The sequence below is a fragment of the Natrix helvetica genome (genome assembly GCF_964273705.1).
Source record: "Natrix helvetica genome assembly, chromosome: 1".
Lineage (NCBI taxonomy): Eukaryota > Metazoa > Chordata > Lepidosauria > Squamata > Natricidae > Natrix > Natrix helvetica.
The window spans coordinates 27,714,463-27,734,210 of record NC_138548.1 but is presented as its reverse complement, the minus strand read 5'-3'; the positions used below and the strand labels follow the sequence as shown (position 1 = coordinate 27,734,210).

At 40.3% G+C, this 19,748-nt stretch overlaps 1 protein-coding gene across 9 annotated transcripts in view; it reads right to left on the bottom strand.

Moving 5' to 3' along the window:
- FERMT2 (FERM domain containing kindlin 2) overlaps positions 1-17,191 on the bottom strand; it is an 85,409-nt gene extending 68,218 nt beyond the window's left edge. The window contains exons 1-2 of one of the 9 annotated variants that reach the window (XM_081966198.1): positions 17,069-17,191; positions 11,580-11,751 (exon numbers count right to left, since the gene is read on the bottom strand). In XM_081966198.1, coding sequence (XP_081822324.1) covers positions 11,580-11,739 — 160 coding nt within the window. In that variant the 5' untranslated portion in view covers positions 11,740-11,751; positions 17,069-17,191. Of the gene's footprint in view, positions 1-11,579; positions 11,752-12,776; positions 12,801-13,009; positions 13,289-13,547; positions 13,781-17,068 lie in introns of those variants that run through there. The other 8 variants (XM_081966200.1, XM_081966194.1, XM_081966197.1 and 5 more) reach the window with 8 other exon arrangements.
- Positions 17,192-19,748: the final 2,557 nt, after the last annotated feature.

Genomic DNA, 19,748 nt, shown 5'->3' with positions numbered 1-19,748 from the left:
TCACATCTCTTATTGGGTCCTATTAGATTCGAGGGGGTGGCAATGACTGAGGTAAGGCAGGACTCGGATAACAAGGCTTTATTAGAACAGCTAACGCAACAGCAACTCCACAACCAGTGAGCTTGAACAGTTCCCGCTTGACAGCAATTTATATGCAGGCAGTCCCGCGGTTAGCCAATCAGAGAATGGTGACTTTCCTACTCTGGCCACGCACGCGCCTCGACCAATGGCAAGCCTCAGAGATGGAGCCACGGCTCCGAGGCTAAGGCATAACATAATTCCATGCTGGCAATGTGAATATGGATATATATTCTGTTACACAACAGTTTTATGTAGATGTTAAAACAGAGTAACAAAGACCAAATCCTAACCCTGTAACAGAGCATCCTAGAGTCTGACTTCTCATCTACAGTGCCACAGGCTGAAATAGTCTGCTCAGAGAAGGGTGGAAACATTGTAGCATTGTGCCTTTAACTCCCACAGGCAGCTCAGAAAATACAGTGGTGAACACTACTGAAGGTGAATGTATGTAGTCATGCATATACTTCAGCAAGGAACAGAATATTTGACTGCAATAAGTCACTGTAATTGGGACTCATAGAGATAATATGGTTAGGTCACTATTCAAGGCACGCATGGGAAGGTTATGACAGAGATTCTGGATTCACAAACTGTTCTCAAATGGAGAGGGTTCAGTTTGAATAGGTTGTTCCATATGAGGAAGTCCCAAACATTTATCTATAAGGCCACTGCCAGGTGAGAATCAGTTAAGGCAGATGCCATTCTTCCCTGGTAAGGAAGCATGTCAAGCAACTCTGCTCTATTATCAAGATTGTATGCTATGTTTGTGGCAGTTGCATAGGAACAGGACACTTGTCATCTGACTCCTGGCACAGTCGGATTCAGGTGCTTGATCGCTTGCCTATCCCTGGCCCTGACATTAGTCCAGCATATCCACAGCAGACTCATTATATTAGAATCATCCTTGTCTGTATTCGGCATGACACCACCGTCATTTCAATAGATTCCATCTGGCTTCCAGTCTGAAGCAATTGTGAGGGATTCTGTCCTCAAAATACTCAGCCAAATTCTTATAACTTACACTAATGGGTTCTTCTAGACCAGGGGTCAGCAAACTGCAGCTCTGGAGCCACATGTGGCTCTTTCCTCCCTCTGCTGCGGCTCTGTCACCGGTTGGCGCCACAATTTTGAGAGAAGCTTCTGGGGGGGGGAGAGAAGCACAGTGCGCCAGGAGAGGACTCTATGGCAAGGGGAGGGTTTTCCAGTTGTCTCTACAATTGATAGGGCTTTCGGTTATGACAGATAGAGGAAAAAGTATGCCGTGCTAGGAGGAGACTCTATGGTGGGGGAATTGAACTTCCGGTCAGCTCCAGAATTGAGCAGGGGGCTTCCAGTTAGGATCTTTGTGGCTCCCGGTGTTTTCTTTTCTGTGGGAAAGGGGTCCAAATGACTCTTAAGTTTGCCAACCCCTGTTCTAGACTGTCCTTTTCTAACAGGGTCTAAGACATAGTATTATAGTTTGTCATACGGTCAGTCAGATGCTTGGAGTGGATTTGGCATTTTTATCCATCTATTGAATCCTTCCCAAGATCCTGAGATAAGCAAATATTGATGTTTGATGATGTTAGAGATATCATCGTAGAATGTAAGCTGTGTTACTATTATGTCATAAATTTATTGACTGTCCAATTCCATACTAAATATTATGGGCAGATAACAATAAATATAAACCATCACTGATACTTTATTCCCTTGATTATGTGCCATGAAGTCATTGTCAAAACTTAGCAATCACATAACAGATGTTCTCCATGAAAAATATCATAACTAATATATTTTAATATATCATTAAATGCTTATAACACATCTTACATCCACCTCCTAACCAAAGCATAGCTGCGATAGATGCAATTCAAATCATGAAGAATGAAAAGAGAAAAACTATAAACATACAGTCATACAATGTAAATTATATGCAGATTATAATTATACATGAAATTAAAATATAAATTCTAAAACTTGAATTTTGGATGGGGCACAATTCTGTGTATAAAAATGGAGTCTAAATTAAAAAAAAATACAATCAGAGAGAAGAGGCCATCCAGGGCAAATCTGCCCCTGTACTCCAGATTTTAACATGGTATTCAATAGAACTGCTCCCTGAATTATTGGGAAAATGTCCACAAGTTGTTGGAAACCTTCCAAAACCTCAGATACCTGGAGCAAGACATCTTAATCTATCCTTCCTCTTAAAAAAAAAGGCTGGCAGTTCTAGTTAACCCTATTGTTACAAGAAAATAATAATCAGAAAATGTTAATCTGCATGTATATTAGACAATATTAGGATATTGCCATGACCTATTTATATGGTCACATATAGAACCACTAATTCCAATTCTATAACTACTATGATATCTTTATCTATTATAAAGTTTCTAAACTTTTGGGTCAGCGGGCAGATTCTGAGAGCACATTTTGGTTGGTGGGCACCACACTTGTTTTGAGGAAGGCGGCTGCTCATTTATAGAACAGCTGCTATGGGTTAACATGGTCAGTCATACAAAACAATCCAGGAGCACAAAGCCTAGAAGGCACCCAAAAAAAAATTTCCCCCACTGAAGACAGTAGATGTCATACTTGGCCTATAAACCTTCTTTTCCCTTGTTGTTGTAAAGGTCATTATTTGGCATATTTAACATAAAAGCTATGATTTCCTTTTATGCCACTGTAAATACATCTTTACAATGCATATTTGGGAAGGGTGTTATGCAGGCTAGACACAGTATTTCAGACTGTCTTACCGGCCTCTGGTTTCCAGTTATTACTTTTTTTTATGTTCCTATAGTTTACACCCCTGCCCCTTCCCACCAAAACCTTCAGAAGGGATTTAAAAATATGTCTGTACTGCTGCCAAGAAAATTACATGGATGTCAGTATAATCACGCTTCATTCAAGGGAGGTTTTTAAATCCAAACATCAAATCATGGTCTACAATCAGTATAGCTGAGCTACATGCTATTCATATACCTTAAAACCCTAGATAGTTAATCATTAAAACCAAATTTAAGGTTTTGTCTGTGTTTATTCTTCGGTTTTGTAATCTAGCAGACTTTGAGTCGTCTAATCTAATTTTGACTGTGCCTTCAATCCAGATGAGGACTGCTTCTGTTTAGAAGTTCTAGTACTAATAGTTCCAGCACTATTTAGTTGTATTGGGATTCAATACCTATGACAGCTAAATTATTCATTCTTCATTTAATGGATTTTTGTTCTCTCAGGAAGGCTGCAGTTTCCCATGCAATGGTGTTAATAGCATATGATTCAGGAATATATTCCATATACATGTAGACCTTGACTTGTGACCACAATTGGGACCAGAATTTCAATCAATGATAGCTGTAAGTTGAGACACACAGATGACCGGACCCAATCTTACAATCATTTGTATGGTAGTTGCGGCCAAGCAAATCGCATGATTTATAAGTATGAACTGACTCTCTCACACAGGTTTTTTTTTTTGCTGGAAATGGGCAAAAAATGTTCCAAATCACAGGATGCTAGACCAAGTTATAGTTGTGAGCCAGCTGCCAAGCAGATGAAATGCAACCCTGTAATGGTGGGGGAAGGTGTTTGCAGCATTTTATAACAGCTGGAAGTGCTTTATAGGCTATAAAGCACCCTTTCTAAGGCTATCTGTAATTAACATATGGCCATTAGGACTGCCAATTGGAATAGTGGATCTTCCAGAGATTTCAAACTTTTTTTGCTAGCAGATACAGGTAGTTCTTGACTTACGACCAGAATGTTCTGGTAAGAGAATATTCATCTTTAAGCCGTGTGGTTAACTAAGGCATTATATGATTGCGCCCAATTTTATGACCATTTTGCAGCAGTCTTTAAGCAAATCACCAGTCATTTACTAAGGCTATGACTATGATTTGTGGCCTCCCCTGCCATTTTCTCCCTATTGACTGTAGCTGGCTGGAAAGGTTGCAAAAGGTAACCATGTGCCCAGAGGATGTTATATTTGTTGTAAATGTAAACTTGGTTACTAAGATCACAGAAAGCAGTCACATGATCATAGGGATGCTGTAATAGCCTTGAATGTAAGTTGAGGAATACCTCTGTAAGTACCTGACCAGCACTCCTGATAGGTGTTTAAGTATTTTATAGTTGTGCAAGTTCTTGTTATGAACAACTATCTATTGATCAAAGTCATATTATTTCTAATTAGGCAGAGGGAAGTAGCTGTAACAAGATTACTTAATACTTCTATAGTGGAGCCAAGGCAGTATTTGAACATAACACCATTAAACGCTATCAGTTTAGCTTTCGTTTTTCAAAATGTAGGGCTGCTTACTAATTGTGCATACAACTGCATTGTCCACTCCTGGGGAAAAAAAACCACAAAGGTACTGGTAGTCCTCAACTTACAACAGTTCATTTAATGACCATTCAAAGTTGCGATGGCATTGAAAAAAGTGACTTATGACCATTTTTCACACTTACAACCTTTGCAGCATCTCCATAATCACATGAACAAAATTCAGATGCTTGGCAACTTATTCATATTTATGTTCGTTGGTGTGTTCCAAGATCATGTGATCACCCTTTGGGACCGTCTCAGAAGCAAAGTCAATGGGGAAGCCAGATTCACTTAACAACTGGGTTACTAACTTATCAACTGTGGTGCTTCATTTAACAACAAGGCAAGAAATGTCATAAAATGGGGTAAAACTCACTTAACAAATGTCTTACTTAACAACAGAACTTTTGGGCTCAATTATGGTCATACGCTGAGGACTACCTGTATCCTGCAATGCTATAGTTCAGTGATGCCGAACCTGTGGCATGCGTGCCACAAGTGGCACGCGGAACCATTTGTCAGGGCACATGAGACGCTGCCCTGAAGCCTTCAGAACGCTTAAAACGACCCTCCGAGCAAACTGAAAATGACTTCCGGTTTGTTTGGAGGGTCGTTTTGAGCGCTCCGAAGGCGTCAGGGAAGCCTCCGGACGGTCCCTGAAGCCTTTGGAACGCTTAAAACAACCCTCCGAGCAAACTGGAAGTGACTTCTGGTTTGCTCGGGGGGTCGTTTAAAGCGTTCCAAAGGCTTCAAGGAAGCCTCCGGACGATTCCTGAAGCCTCCGGAGCGCCACCGGGGGGGCGGGGAGGTTCTTTTCACCCTCGCCAGGCTCCTATAAAGCCTCTGGAGCCTGGGGGGGGGGGAAGCAGGCAAAAATGGGGGGTGCGCCTGTTGTGCACGTATGCGCACTGGGGGTCGCACATTCTATTATGGGTGCGACACGCCCGCACACGACCCCCCTGCGCTCCCCCCACTTGTGGCATGTGAGCCAAAAAAGGTTCGCCATTGCTGGTATAGTTGGAGCACATAGGACTGTTTCTTACATTTTCTTTCTGCTTAACTGAGAAGGATCCAAGTAAGTTTCAATGGAAGACACTCCATTTCCAATTGGCACCCTTCTGTGCCCGAACCATCAGAGGGGCTTTTAGTTCAGGAGACGTCTTCTCTAGCTTGTGAAAAGATCATTTTGTACTTTTAGAATACGAAGAAAAAAAGTACTGCTAGCTTGCCTAATGAAAGACTGCTGTCTTTCAGGCCATATAAGCTCAAATGCCATTTCTCGGTATTCTTGTAACAATGAGTCAAGAATATTTTATTCTTTTCAAGCAGTTAATTTTTAAGCCAGAAGATAATTACTACTGTCTACCTAGCTAATAAATAAGTGCAAATGAACTGATATCAAGGCTCAGGCATACCTGGTATCTGCGGGAATCTTTTCTGATAACATTTATCATACTCATTAGTTTAATTTGGGCCATTCCTGAATACAGTACTTTGAAATTAGATTACAACTGTGGGCAGATTTCTAGAAACATAGAGAAAACATAAAACTAAAATATACACATGTAGAATTTGCTAAAATGTGCGTACTTATGTGGTTCGTATTACTCCCGATAAGCTATGACTAGGAGAGATAGGAAGAAAGCACATTTTGTCATAACATTTCAACAGGATAAGCTATTTTATTAAATTCCATTTCTGTGACTAATCCAAAGCAGTTGTTTAATTCTTCAAGTTGTGGTAAAGGAATTAAGTAGTAATATTTAATAGTAATTTTAGGGAGGAAAAATTTATAGTGAGCAAAGAAACCTTTTTTTGTTCAAGGGTAAATCAATCACCAGTTCTACTTTGCAGCAAATTCTGCCAACTGAATCAGAATGCCAAATGTTCTATGTCACTTCCTGTTCAGTAAGGACATCCATAGTTGCTTAGCAGATAAAGTCATTTACTTTATTTAAAGCTTGTTTATGAACGTGTCCCATTTGCTCCTACATTTCCACTTTGTTTCCCATTTTCCCAAGGGAAAGTTTCTTGCAAGAGAATACTTGTAGAAAATATAGGAGAATTTAGGTCTATTCAAGCACAACGTTTGAGAACCATGCACCGTCCCAATGTAATCTAGCATCTGAATTCGATTTTACTCAGGCCTTGTAGAATATACTTTGTAACTATAAACCGTTTCATAGCAACTGAAAAAAATATAAATAAAAAAACCAAGATATAGCAAAAGAAACTGGGTTGACAATTATTGTATATGTTTATATAAATTATCTTAGTACGAAAATAATATTAAAATGATTACTATATAAATTACATTATATTCATATAGTTATTTTCTATACCACCCATCCTATCTAAGAAATTCTAAATATTGATGACATGCACTCAATTTATAGTGGTGGGTTCTGGATCCCGTTGCAAGTGGTATGGTTGCAATGGGGCCCGGTGTCCTCCACATGAATGCATGCAGCATACGTGCGCATGCGTCCTATCCTCCAGCAATGCCTCTATGATGCTCCAGCTGCTTGGCGGAGCATTGCACAGGCGCTGTATGCGCCATGAGCATAAGTGCCAAAGAGTTTAAAGACAGGTATGCACGATGGGCGGGCGGGTGGGCCCTCCGGAGCATCTTACCGGAACGTTACCTGGTGCTCCGGGCAGGCACTGGTACTCCCGTACCGGGGCGTACCGCCTGCAACCCACCACTGTCACCTTAACTATCAAAACCTCTGAGTTATTAAGGGTTGCCTTGAAACCTAGTTCATTCCTATGCTAACATTCGGAACCTATGGACTGAAAGCTCAACAGTACATCTGATACAGATCTTTTCCATCATTCATGACTGTCACAAAGAAAAGGAATTGTTTATCAAAGCAGCAATTATCTGGCTTGATATGATCCCAAATTCTGTTTGGACAGGAAGCCTTCAGCCTTGGATGGAGCAATGCAAGCAAGCAAGATTACACTAAAGGAGCTTGCTTAGTTTGTTATGGTGTTGGGGTCTGAGGCTTTTATATTACTTCTAAATACTGGCTCTGAGCCACAAAACTGACTTCCCCATTAATGTGAGACACTGAGGATAGGTACTTTTATTCTAGTATCTGAGGAGGAAATGATTTTGATAGAAAGGAAAAATACTTGCAATTTCTATAAATCACAGCATATAATGCCTGACTTTAGCAGCTGTTCAGACTTATATGCAATTGGGCATTCTTTGGCATATACAATTTGGAATTCCTATCTCCTACTCCATTTTTAGCCTATCCCAACTTCATTTTTACTTTGATGCTAGCTGACCCTCTGCTGGCATATGTAATAAAGGCTGCAGAAGCACTATAATAACCCTCTCTAACCCTGTTTAAAGCTCCCAGCAAACAATTAATTGAAGGCACTCAGTTATGTGCAATCCCCAAAAGCACTACTTTTTTTTCACATTCTCAAATTGCAATTTCCAACTGAACAATGCAAATTATTTATCTAAGCTGATAATTTTAAAAGCCTCTTGAAATTGAATAGTAAATGGAGGAAAAATGGGGAAAAAATGGGGAAATGGAAATCTTCAATCTGCCTGCATATCTTCCTATATAAAACTTTTGAATGTGACCCAGAAACTAACTAAAAATAAGACAGAAAAACAGTGAAAAAGTTATTTAGAGAGAAATATTTAAAGTTAACATCTAAAGAAAAAGCAGGAACAGTGATAATTTGAACAGCACTTTTTTTTAGCATAATGGCTTAAGGGAAGACATTACAAATTCAGCTCAAATAAATTTGTAAGTCCTGCCTCCATTACTGTGAAATCTGTAGTGCAATACAACTGGTAAATCAGTAAAGCTGCATTTTCTTGGTGTTTTATTCATAATACATCATAAATCTTCATTAAACCTAAGTGATTCAGAGACTGCAGTCATTTTAAAAAGTTTATTTCCTGAATTTTCTTCTTGAAAGAAAAATTAGAATGCATTTTTATTTTTTAGAGTTTGAAAGATATTCAAGGAATCTGTATATTTTCAGTTAAAAATATCTAGGAAGTTAAAGGTCATAAATCACTTTTGAAGTGACACAGGAACTGAATTGTGCCTAATGGACATAAATCTCAATAACTTTTTAATAGACTTGGTATAATTTAGAGATTGACATATGACATGACTAAGGAGAAATTTTCTGACAGTGAGAACAATCAACCAATGGAACAGAAGTTGCCTTCGGAAGTTGCGGGAGCTTCATCATTGGAAGCCTTCAAGAAGAGATTGGACTGCCATTTGTCAGAAATGGTGTAGGGTCTCCCGCTTGGGAGGGGGGTTGGACTAGATGACCTACAAGGTCCCTTCCAACTCTGTTCATGTGTATCTGTAGATATATTCAGATTATCACTGTACAAACCTCTTATTCATCCCAACACATTCTGTTTCACTGTTTTGCTAAAGCAAATGCATAATCAATCAAAAGCAAAAAAAATAAATAAACAAAAAGTATATATAGAAGCTACAAATATACTTAGATTAGATTTTTCAGTTATGTCTACTACAGGGCAGTATACAAATATTAAACCTTAGATCCAAGTAAAACACCAAAGATCACTGATTTTACAGTATTCACATGCTATTCACAAGATTAAATAACACATTTTATTTTACCCAATGAATCTCCTAATTTCTTTCTGCCTCTTGTCATAGCAAAATAGGAGGTACAGACTGAGTCACTAGAATATAAACTGAGAGCAAACCCTATTCCTTACTAGCACTGATGATGTTATCTAGTTTGGGTAATGAAATATCTGCAAGAAAACAATCAAACTCAGAGCACCAAGTACCTCTCAGTATAGACTGAGCCCTTTAGCACCCACAAATTAACAGTTATATTTGCAAATTAAACACTGTATTTTTTTTAAAAAAAACTAACTCTTTTAACATTAAAGCAATTTTTTGAATAATTGCTTTGCTTTTTTCCTTTTGTGTTTTATGCACTCCTACCTGTAGTTTTTCAGTTTGAGATCTCTCTCTCTCCCTCCCTCTCATCTGAAGTCAGAGATTACACTATGGGGTGGGGGGGACTAAAAGAACTATTAAACAGCTATTGAGCATCGATGTCTTAAAATTGGCTACATTATCTTGTTTTTGATTATTAACCCAGCTGCAAAATAGTTTCATAAACAATCTTTATTAACTGCTTATTTTGTTTATTACAATGTATATGTCAATTAACTCAACAAGGCTCCAAGTGGCTTACTCTCCCTCCCAAAAGTAACATTAAAATAAAAACCATTACAAATAATAACAAAATGAAACAATGTTATAATTAATAATCTCAACATTCAAATCTAGAGAAGTCTGAATGAAGCTGCCATAAAAATACATTCCAGTTTAAACCAAACTTAACGGCCACTTCCACCCTACACTTAAGAAAATTACATACCAAAATCATCAGCAACATTCATATACTGGCCTATATGAAAAATGTAGTATTTTAAAATGGGTAGAAACTGAAGAATGCTGACCCCACAATTAATTCAATCTTTGACTTTCAAGTTCCAAAATCAAATCTAATCAAACCTAAATAAGACTCTTTCATACAAACATAAGCTTCCCTTTGAAGCAAGTATTTATATCTGCTTTTCCTTCCTTATTACATCAGTGTAAAATGTTAATACAGTACCGGATGGGGGTGGTTTAACAACACCAAAATTATTTAAGTGGGCAACTAATCAACAAAAGTTCTTTATAGAGAACTAAAAATGTGCTAGAGACCAGATAGGGATTACTTGTTTTTAGCACTCCAAACAACTTCATATGTATTTGAACAGAAGGAATATTTTAATTACCAACTGAATATATCTCAGCATTTGGCCTCAAGACAAGAAGACTCTTGCAATCAGAAAAGAAATAAAATTGCTTTTTACTTATGCTACATTTTGATACTGGGTTGTTCAGAACTCTTCTCAAAGAATGGAACATTTGATGGCAGAGGCAAACTGAACCAGTCACAGTTCTTTGCCATGGCAACCCAAAGACACAGTAATATTTAAAATACAGGTTAAGATGTGCTAATTACCCTTTGGTTCAGCTCAGTTTGCTCAGTTTGTCTAGCAGAGGACCCCTTATCAATGACAACACAGAGAACAACAGAGGATCAAGCAGGATAACTTCTATATGAAGCTTCTGTCCACAGCACATCATTCAGTATTTGAGAAGGCGTATAAAGGCTAGCATATCTAGCCAGCAGAGCAATAAAAACATTCATTTAATTATTCTCCTTGTGACTGCACATTCAAATAACATCTCTCAATAAACAAGCAGCATATTAAAATATGTCAGGCAGAGCTTTAGGTTTCCCTGCAACATGTATTTTCAGTAAACACTTCAATGTAGCACTTTTGCTAGATAGCACATTTAATTTTGGTTTCTAATTAAAAGTTCATCAACACATTCATCATAATATAGGGCGTGGTTCCTGCTCTATGGAACAGTCTGTCCCTGAGGTCTGAAGGACCTAATCCTCTCAGCCTTCCTGGAGGTTGTTATGACCCAGTTGCCAGGATTTTAGGGGAGAGCAAATGTACAGGTTTGTTTCTGTAAAATTGCTACATGGTGCCTCATATGTTTCTTTTTCTTGGATTGGATTATTTTTAACTCTGATGTTTTCTTTTGTTTTGTTCTGTAAATTGATTATTATGCATTTAAGTTGGTCAGTAATATAAATGTTCTAAAAAAATAAATAAATACATTCTCCGGATAGGTTTAAGTGTATATCCAGATTTAAGGACGTATTTTACAGCATATATTAAATATATCGATTTAGCTGTTCTAGCATTAAACAACTGAGAAATATGGTCCTAATAATTACAGAAAATTTAAAAATCTTAATAGATTTTGGCTCATCTAAGAACCAGTTTGCTATACCATAAGCTAGGATAAACTACTCACTGTATTTCTCTCTATGAAATTTGAACTTGCTACCACAAGTAACATATTGTAAAAAAGCTTAGGGCCATTCGATAAAGCAAGGAAATACACAGCAGTGATTGCAATATGCCACTAGAGTTGTAGATTCAGCAATCCTGTTGCATTCTGTAGGCTGCTTGATCTCTTTCAACAAATTCATTTGGTAAAAAAAAATGACTAAATATCCATTTCCCTATACAGCATTCAGAAAAGCACCAACATTGTAATCCCTACTTTCTGTTGCAACTTACCAAGTTTTTCCACGAGTTTCAGCATGACGCCACCAATATGTATTTCCCCTGTGACCCTCAGTGTTACATCTCTGTTCAAGTCTGTGACATGCACATTCAACTCCCACGTTCCATCAGCATAGCAGCCATCTGGCATCCGTATACCATCCAGAGCCGTCATTGCTCCTTTCTACTGAAACAGAGGAAATGGCATTCATTTCATTAGTTAAGCTGAAGCCTCCTGCTCACAACTCAGGAGCAGTTTCCCCGTTTCCCCATTCAAGTGAAGAAAAACACAGCAGTGAGGAAAGTAAAGAAAGAGCATGAAAAAGAAATAACCAAGGAAGGGAAACAAACTCCCTAAAATCAGCTGTAAAGAAGTAACAAAACCGAGGAAGTTCCCAACACAGTTCAATTTACTTAGGGGGGCAGTAAGGGGAGGGCGGACCCAGGTTGCAGATTCCCAGCTGCTCAGCAAGGGCTTTGTAAACTTAAAGGGACTATAAACTGAAGGCTTGCTTAGCTTCAGTTTGCAGGTAGGCTTAAACCAAGATTCCCTTCTTCAGGGATCTTACTTGTCACTACAATATGTTAATGAGAAAAAGTCCCTTTGACCCCGAAGTTCAGGATTCATATTCCCTTTAAGATCCAAACTACTCAAGAAAATTCGAATAATTCACCGGAGCAAACACATCCTTTCAGCCACAATAACCTCCAGGATCTCCTAGGACTCTTCCTAAAAAAACATAGATATATTCACAGTGGCAGTCAGGTTGTGGGAAGGGAACTTCACCAAGAGGAAACTTTTTTCCATTTAACAAGATTGCATAAACATCTTAAAAGCACAAATAAAGGACTCCACACAGGGGAGAAAATTTTGCAAGCTCCTTTTTTTCCAAGGCGCAAGAGATAGCGCTATTCAGATTATACGGGGCTGTAGCAGGCAAGGAAAAAGAAAGGAGCAATGGATGTCCCAAGCCAAAATAATGCTCACAGGGAGGAAGGAGGATGTGCCCGTCGGATCTAGAATCCCATAAAAATAAACTGAAGGGGAGGGGGGGGGAAGGCTAACTTCTCAGGTAAGCAGAAGAAGAGGAGGCCTGGGAGAGGGGGGGGGGAGAAGAGTGGGAAGGACGGAGAGTGAGGAGAGACCGAAAGGAGCGAGGCTGAAAGCGCAGCGAAGCATTATTTGCAGAGGAGAAAGGCAAAGCAAGTCACCTCAAAAGGGACTAGGACCCTGAAGAGGGCACAAATCCTCCGAACTACCCCACACACGTTACACCCCGACCCATCACGCACACGGATCCCCCGAGGACCCCACTGGGGCGCAGATGTCCCTGCGTCCACCGACCGAGCAAGGATGACGTGGAAGCGGAGGAGAAGCGAAGCTCTCCTTTGCCGCGCGAGGGGAAAAGCCCTCACCGCCTGCCCGCCTGCCTGCCCGTTCTCACCTCCCTTCAAGGGGCTCCCCGGCCTGGCTTCTGCCTGCGCCCGCGCGCCTGCGTGCCTGCGTTGCGGTCCCCCCCGTCGGCGCTGCGAGCGTGACAGAGAACCCCCCGCCGCCGCCGCTGCCCTCTGCCTGCCTCGCCCGATGCTTCGCTTCTCTTCCCCGCCCTGCGGACGTAGCCAGGACGGGAGCCGCCCCCGCCCCCCCGAAGCCTTCTCCGCCCGCCCGGGGGCGCCGCCTGAGGGGGATGGCGACAGAGGGAGGGAGGGAGGGAGAAGGAGGCCTGGGGGACGAAGGAGAGGGAAGGCGCTGCCCTTTTATGGAAGCCTGGACGGAGGAGCAGCCAGGACGGAGGAGCAGCGGGGCAAGGGGCCAACATCCGGGACTCCCCCGCCAGCGGACGCGCGGGAAAGCGAAGAGGGGGAGGAGGGGGAGGCTGAGAAGGGGGAGGCGGCTGAGGGGGAGGAGGTGCGCGGAAAGCGCGGGAAGGGGGCGCGGAGACATCTCCCCTTCAGGAGGGCGGTGGGGGGGTCCTGCCTCACCCAAGGAGAGCCTTCCTTGGGAACGGGAGAAGAATTGGCATGGCTCGCTCCGCCGCTTAGCCGCGTCCAAATTCGCAGCCCCTCCAACGTGGTTCTCTCTCTGCTGTGGGATTCCTTTCCCCGGCGTTTTGCGTTTGGGCCACAACTTCGCGTATGGCCAGAACAACAACCGCGCGCATTCATGGGGAGTGGGATCCGGCATAAGACGGCGGTTGCTTGCCAACTCAATGTAGGCGTCCCCTGCGATTGCCGCTTCTGAAAAATCGTCCTGGGGAAAAGTCAAGGATAGGGGGGATAGGAAGAGAGGGCAAGGACTGGAGAGGGCAAGAGCCAGGAGGTGGTTTTAAATCCTCAGAGATTTACGATGGCGATGCATTGGCTATACCTACGTTCGGAGACAACAGATGTTTGTTTTAATTATGTCCCAAAGGTACTTTTTTTTTCAACAGACAATTGGGTTTTCTGAAAGTCCACTTTGCCTCTTGGAAAAAAAGCTTTAGGACAACCATGACCTGGGTGACTGAGAATCTCCATAGATACGTTTTAATTATGATCTGCTTTCAATTGGTTTTGTAACATACCTAAATTGCTTGTTTTATTTTATAGTGCAGAGTCACCTAGTGTGAGATGGGCAACCGTATAAGTTTAAATAAATAAACTTAACCAAAGGATTGGAGAACAACCAACTGGTGAAGCCTTGGGGTCTCCTATATTGCTCTGCAAAGTAAAATACAGGAATTTTGTATTTGTATGCATTAGTTTGTCAAGCATGTACGAAATAGCAGATATAAATATAAACATGGATATGAACAAAAGAAATGAATACAAATAAATGGGGACAGTAGGACAGGGACGGTCCTACTAAGCTCTTCTTTTGTCTAAGTTCCTCTTGCAACCAGCCTGCCTTCCATAGAAGACCTGTGTATTGCATGGCTTAGGGTTAGGAGGAAGGCTGAGAAAATATCTACAGACCCCTCACATCCTGGGCATAAACTGTTTCAACTTCTCCCCCTGGGACGCTGCTATAGGGCATTACATGCCAGAACAACTGGACACAGGGACAATTGTACCATCCCTTGTACCATCTCTCCATTGAACACCTAATTCTCACAGCACTTACGTCTAAATATATTCACCCATATCGTATGGCTCTAGTACTATTATCCTCATCTCTACTACCCCCTCTTATTGTTATTATTATGATTATTATTACTCTCTTGCTTTAGATATACACCGAGAGCTTCTGCATCACAGACAAATTGCTTGGGTGTCTTAATCACAAATGTTCTATTCTGTTCCTGCATAATATTAGTAATTTCTCGGGGATTGTGGATAGGCTGAATAGATTTATTTTTAATCACTGAATGTTAATGTATAGGTTTTGCAAAGGTTCTCAAACACTGTAAATTTGTGCAAGCAAAATTAGGATTGAAACCCAGAGTGAGTTTTAAAAAAATATGACCTTCCCCAATTGCTCTCCACCTCTGGGCAGCCTAATCCACAATTTGAGAGCCTTGCACTGCACTGAGCTATTTAAAAAGGTTAACATTAACTAAGCTTAGCATTGTTGCTGGCTATGTTGGCAACAGATCTTGGGATAGATTTTTTTTTTTAACTGGCCGCTCAAGCATGTTTTGCCAACAGTTAGGTTTGCCCAATCATGAAGTGTCTGAAAAGCCAAAGGGGGCACAGAGAGCAAAAAATTCCAAAGGAACAGCAGGAGCAATTACTCTTTGGACCCAGAGGCTTTTCTGGGGGGTCTGAAGTAGGAGTGGAATTGTCTCTGCCAGTGAGAGAAGTGCACAGAGGCCACAGTAGCTGTGAAGTTACAACTCAGTGTTTGCCATGAAATGTGTGGCAAGGAAATAACTTATTCCACTTGACTGTGATCCTGCGAGTCAGAAGGGGTCTGACTGGAATGAGAGTAAATCTCCATGGCAAGATGTAATATTGGTTTTAATTAAAGCATAGTTATCAGAAACATTAAGGCGCAAAGACAGAATACGTGAGACAGTTGTAGCAGTTAGATTTTATACTATGCTGACTGCTTATCTTCGTGGGCTGCCTGCTTACTTTAGTTGTGCAAGTAAAGAGTGCTGTTAATTTTGTAGGAAGAGGGTTAGCAATATGTGTTATCGAGATAGGTGGTTTTTAGCAAAACTGTAGTTGCATCCTTCAAATTGATTTTGAAGGAACCAAATTAATCTCCAAAACAGAACACTTCAACAAGAGAATAACTATGGAAGCCATCAAAATAGAGAAACACCCCCACAACATGAATAAACATGACAATACCTCCCGCCTACCAGACATCTGGAAACCAGCCCTAGTCAACAAACGAACCCCACCCACCACCCAGGTTGTTACAACACAAAAGAACAAGGACACACAGCCAGCACCTCAGCCACACAGGATGATACGAAACACCTGACCAATCTACAAACATCAACTCCGTCTACCAATCAGGATGCAACTACACAGCCAATCAACACACTTACAGCAACAAAGCCAGCACTCCACACACCCCCACCAAGATTTATAGAAAGACGACAGCTCCGACCACGCCTTACTCGCACAAGCACGAAGCTGAAAACACCAGCCTGAAGATGGTGAGTGGGACCTCGCCGAAACATTGCCAAGACAATCTCAATCTTACATGGGAAAAGACCCGAATACGTATGAAGCTGGAGGAACTTATACTTAATACCTTTAAGTTATGGCCATGGCATGCCTTTTGTGACACACACACACACACTCTGTCATGCACATGTAAGGGGAGACTGATTGCACATGTAAGGGGAGACTGATTTTAGGAACAGAAAAGTAGCATCTGATGTGTGATTTGTTACTTATTGGCAACATAATTTGAACAGTTGTAGTTAACTGCCCTGGCCTTCTGGTTCTCAGGATATAAGGTATGAACATGGTCAACTATGAGCCAGTAAATCATGATTAAACTAATCTAATATGCATCCTAGCGGAAATAAACAGAAAGCAGAGAAGCATATTCTGTTTTGTGCATGTTTAGTACTTGTGTGGAAAGGAAAGATATTCAAGTACTATGATTCAACTTATATCCTAGAATTCCCTGTTTCACTTCATCCTTCCCATAACTTCATCCCATTTTAATTTTACCAGTGCATTTTTACTGACTTTGCAGCAAATGCCATGGATTTATCTAAGCTGCAACATTGGCAGAACCTTTACAGCTGTCCAATGAAAGCTTCTAACAGACATTCTATTAATAGGTGGGTTTTTTTCATATATAAGATACCTTCAAAAAAAAGAAACCCTTGTATTTACCACCACACCCTAATTTCACCAAAATATGTCAGATTCTTCTCCAATTATTATTATTATTATTATTATTATTATTATTATTATTATTATTATTATTATTATTATTATTATTATTATTATTATTATTATTATCGAGTAGCTTAAATCTGTCCCCAACCAGGAAGATGACTACTCAAGTTTAAGCAACTCCTTAAACTCAAAATGGATCTCAGCACACTTACTGTAGCTCTTCCTTGGACAGTAGCCTAGTTGGCAGTTTTATAACAAATTAACAAAAAGAAATGCTAAAATGAACTTCTAAAAATGCTGAAGAAGAAATACACTCTGGGCCAATAGGGAGGGAGATTTCTGGGTGAAAGCAATGAAACTTTATATGAACCTTGATCTAATGGAGGAAAATGTTTGGCACCTGAAACAGCTGAACTTTATCTAAGATTTTGCATACTAAATTTTAGTTTCCCCAAATGTATAGGCAGCTTAGAGTATTTACATATTCTTATGCCAATCATTGGTAGATTGAGGAACTATGCAGGGAACTGAAGGCTTCTCGACAATTAGATCATTTTGGAATTTTACACTGATTCTCAACAGTTCTGTTATTTTGCATTTGCAGGCTTGGTTGCCCAGAAATAACTCCATTTAAGTTTTGAATGGACATACATACAATTGTGATTTTAATTCCCAATTTTGTAGTTCTAGTAGGGTTTTACTACTTACCTACATTCCCTTTTTGCTACACATCACTGCAGATACATGAGAAATTGCCTTAGATCCATCGTGCTTTTATCCAGTTTTTATTAGCTAATCTAATTAACAGAGATGCTAACAGGAAAGAACCTGATCTTTTTATCCAGATAGATTATAAATAAAATGTGCTCTGTTCCTGTGCTATGGTCATTTCCTACTTACTTCCATTCAAATAAGAGGAAGTTGGATGGTGTTTGGATATGTAGTTTGTACTTGTTTAACCAAGATTTATTGAACAAACTGCAACTCACCCAACTCTCAAGCCTGGAATGTACCTGTTATTAGTCAAGGTCCCTTTTGACCATTCCCCAGCATCTCAGTTTTGAAACCATTAAACTAGTGATTGTCATCTGATGCCTGCAAATAATTTTAATTATGTGTTATAAATAAGTGCAGCGGACATTCCAAGTTCTAACATCATGAGAGAAAAAAGATTATCCATATTTTACATTATATTTATACAAACCTATATTATAGTCATTTTAAATCTAAAATACTCTCAAATGCTGAGGCGTCTAGTTTGAGCATGCCTCAGTTACAGTCCATTCCAAATATCAATTCTAATTTTTTCCCCAAGTTCTCAAAATGTGTAAAATTCCTTGAGGTACCAGTGAATTCAGGCCCAGTCTGGACATGAATGTCCTTTCAGAGAAATACCTCAGGTTTTTAATTCCTCTTGAAGGAACATCATCCAATCACTCCTGACTATTATCAAGCAATCAGCTTAATAAAAAGGGGCCACACAGCAGCTGTAACAATATAGTGGCTGGAAGGCAACCAAAAATAGAGCTATGTTGAGAATAGAGAGCTCATTATTTCAGCAAGGGGTGGGGTAGAGATCAAGAACCCTATGGAAAAATTTTCCCTGGCAGGCAGTCTATCCCAAAATAACCTCTCAAGATTCACATAGCATTGATATCCTGCGGTTTTAATTCTCTGTTTCTTATTCTAGCCTTTCATGTTTTTGTTTTTCTTGTACTCAAGAATTACCGTATTAATATTTGCAATATCTATCCGAATGGTACATGCAGTCTACCGTCCTTTAAGCTCTTAGGGAGATATAGTATATAAACGTTATGTCAAGCCCCATGTACAAGGTTTTATATAACTTTCAGGAATGTGGAAACTGTTTTTGCACAGTATCTATCCCAGTGTTTCCCAACCTTGGCACTTTAAGAAATGTAGGTTTCAACTTCCAGAATTCCCCTGCCATCATGGTTGGCTGGGGAATTCTGGGAGTCAAAGTCCATATATTTTAAAGTCACGAAGATTGGGAAATACTGGTCTATCTTGTATGGTCCTTTTAGTAACATTAACCCTTAGGAGACAGTATGTGACTCATTACATCCTTACCAGGAATAATCAGATGTTGGTAGCCTGAGTTGATTCTGTGGGATTCAACTCCTCTTGGAAACTGAACTCACAGACCTTGTTCCTATGATATACAGTATACAGCAGGTGTTTCAAACTCAAGGCCTGCGTGCCAGATCTGGACTGTGGGGTGCTTAAATCTGGCCCGTGTGGCGGGCCTAGAAATAGCAAGGCACTGGCTTGTGGTGTCTGGCAGTCCCTTTGGGGAGAGGGGGCGGTCTATAAATTTAATAAAATTAAATTAAATTAATTAAAGCAGGGTATGGGGGCCTCTCCTGCAGCACTCTGCCAGCCAAAACGGAGTGCAGGGGAGCGCATCCCCCCACCCCCTCTTTTCAACCCGGATGGCCTTCTGCAGCACTCTGCAGTTAGTCCATTGAAGCCACGCCTCTTTTTATAAGCTCTTCACATGCAATGCCCATGCAAATGGACAATTTTGTAGTCATGGCCACAATCTTAACTTTTTTTAAAACAAATCCCTTCCTTTGTAGAAGTTATATAAATCCCACAGTCAACCATTATTATAAAAATGAATCCCTCAGTAAGGATCATCTGATATGTAAGGCAAGTGTGGAAGGAAATGGCAGGGAGGGAAAACAAATTAGAGAGGTGGAGGGAGATTAATTCTCCCAATCACACCATCAGAAGCTAGTCCAGAAGCAAGTTTTCCTGAGCTGATAATGACGGGTTTAAAAAAGAAAGGTATGATTATATCTCGACTCATTAAAATTTGTTCTGCTGCATGGATTCATGCAACCATTCTGATGGCATGCTAGCTTTGCA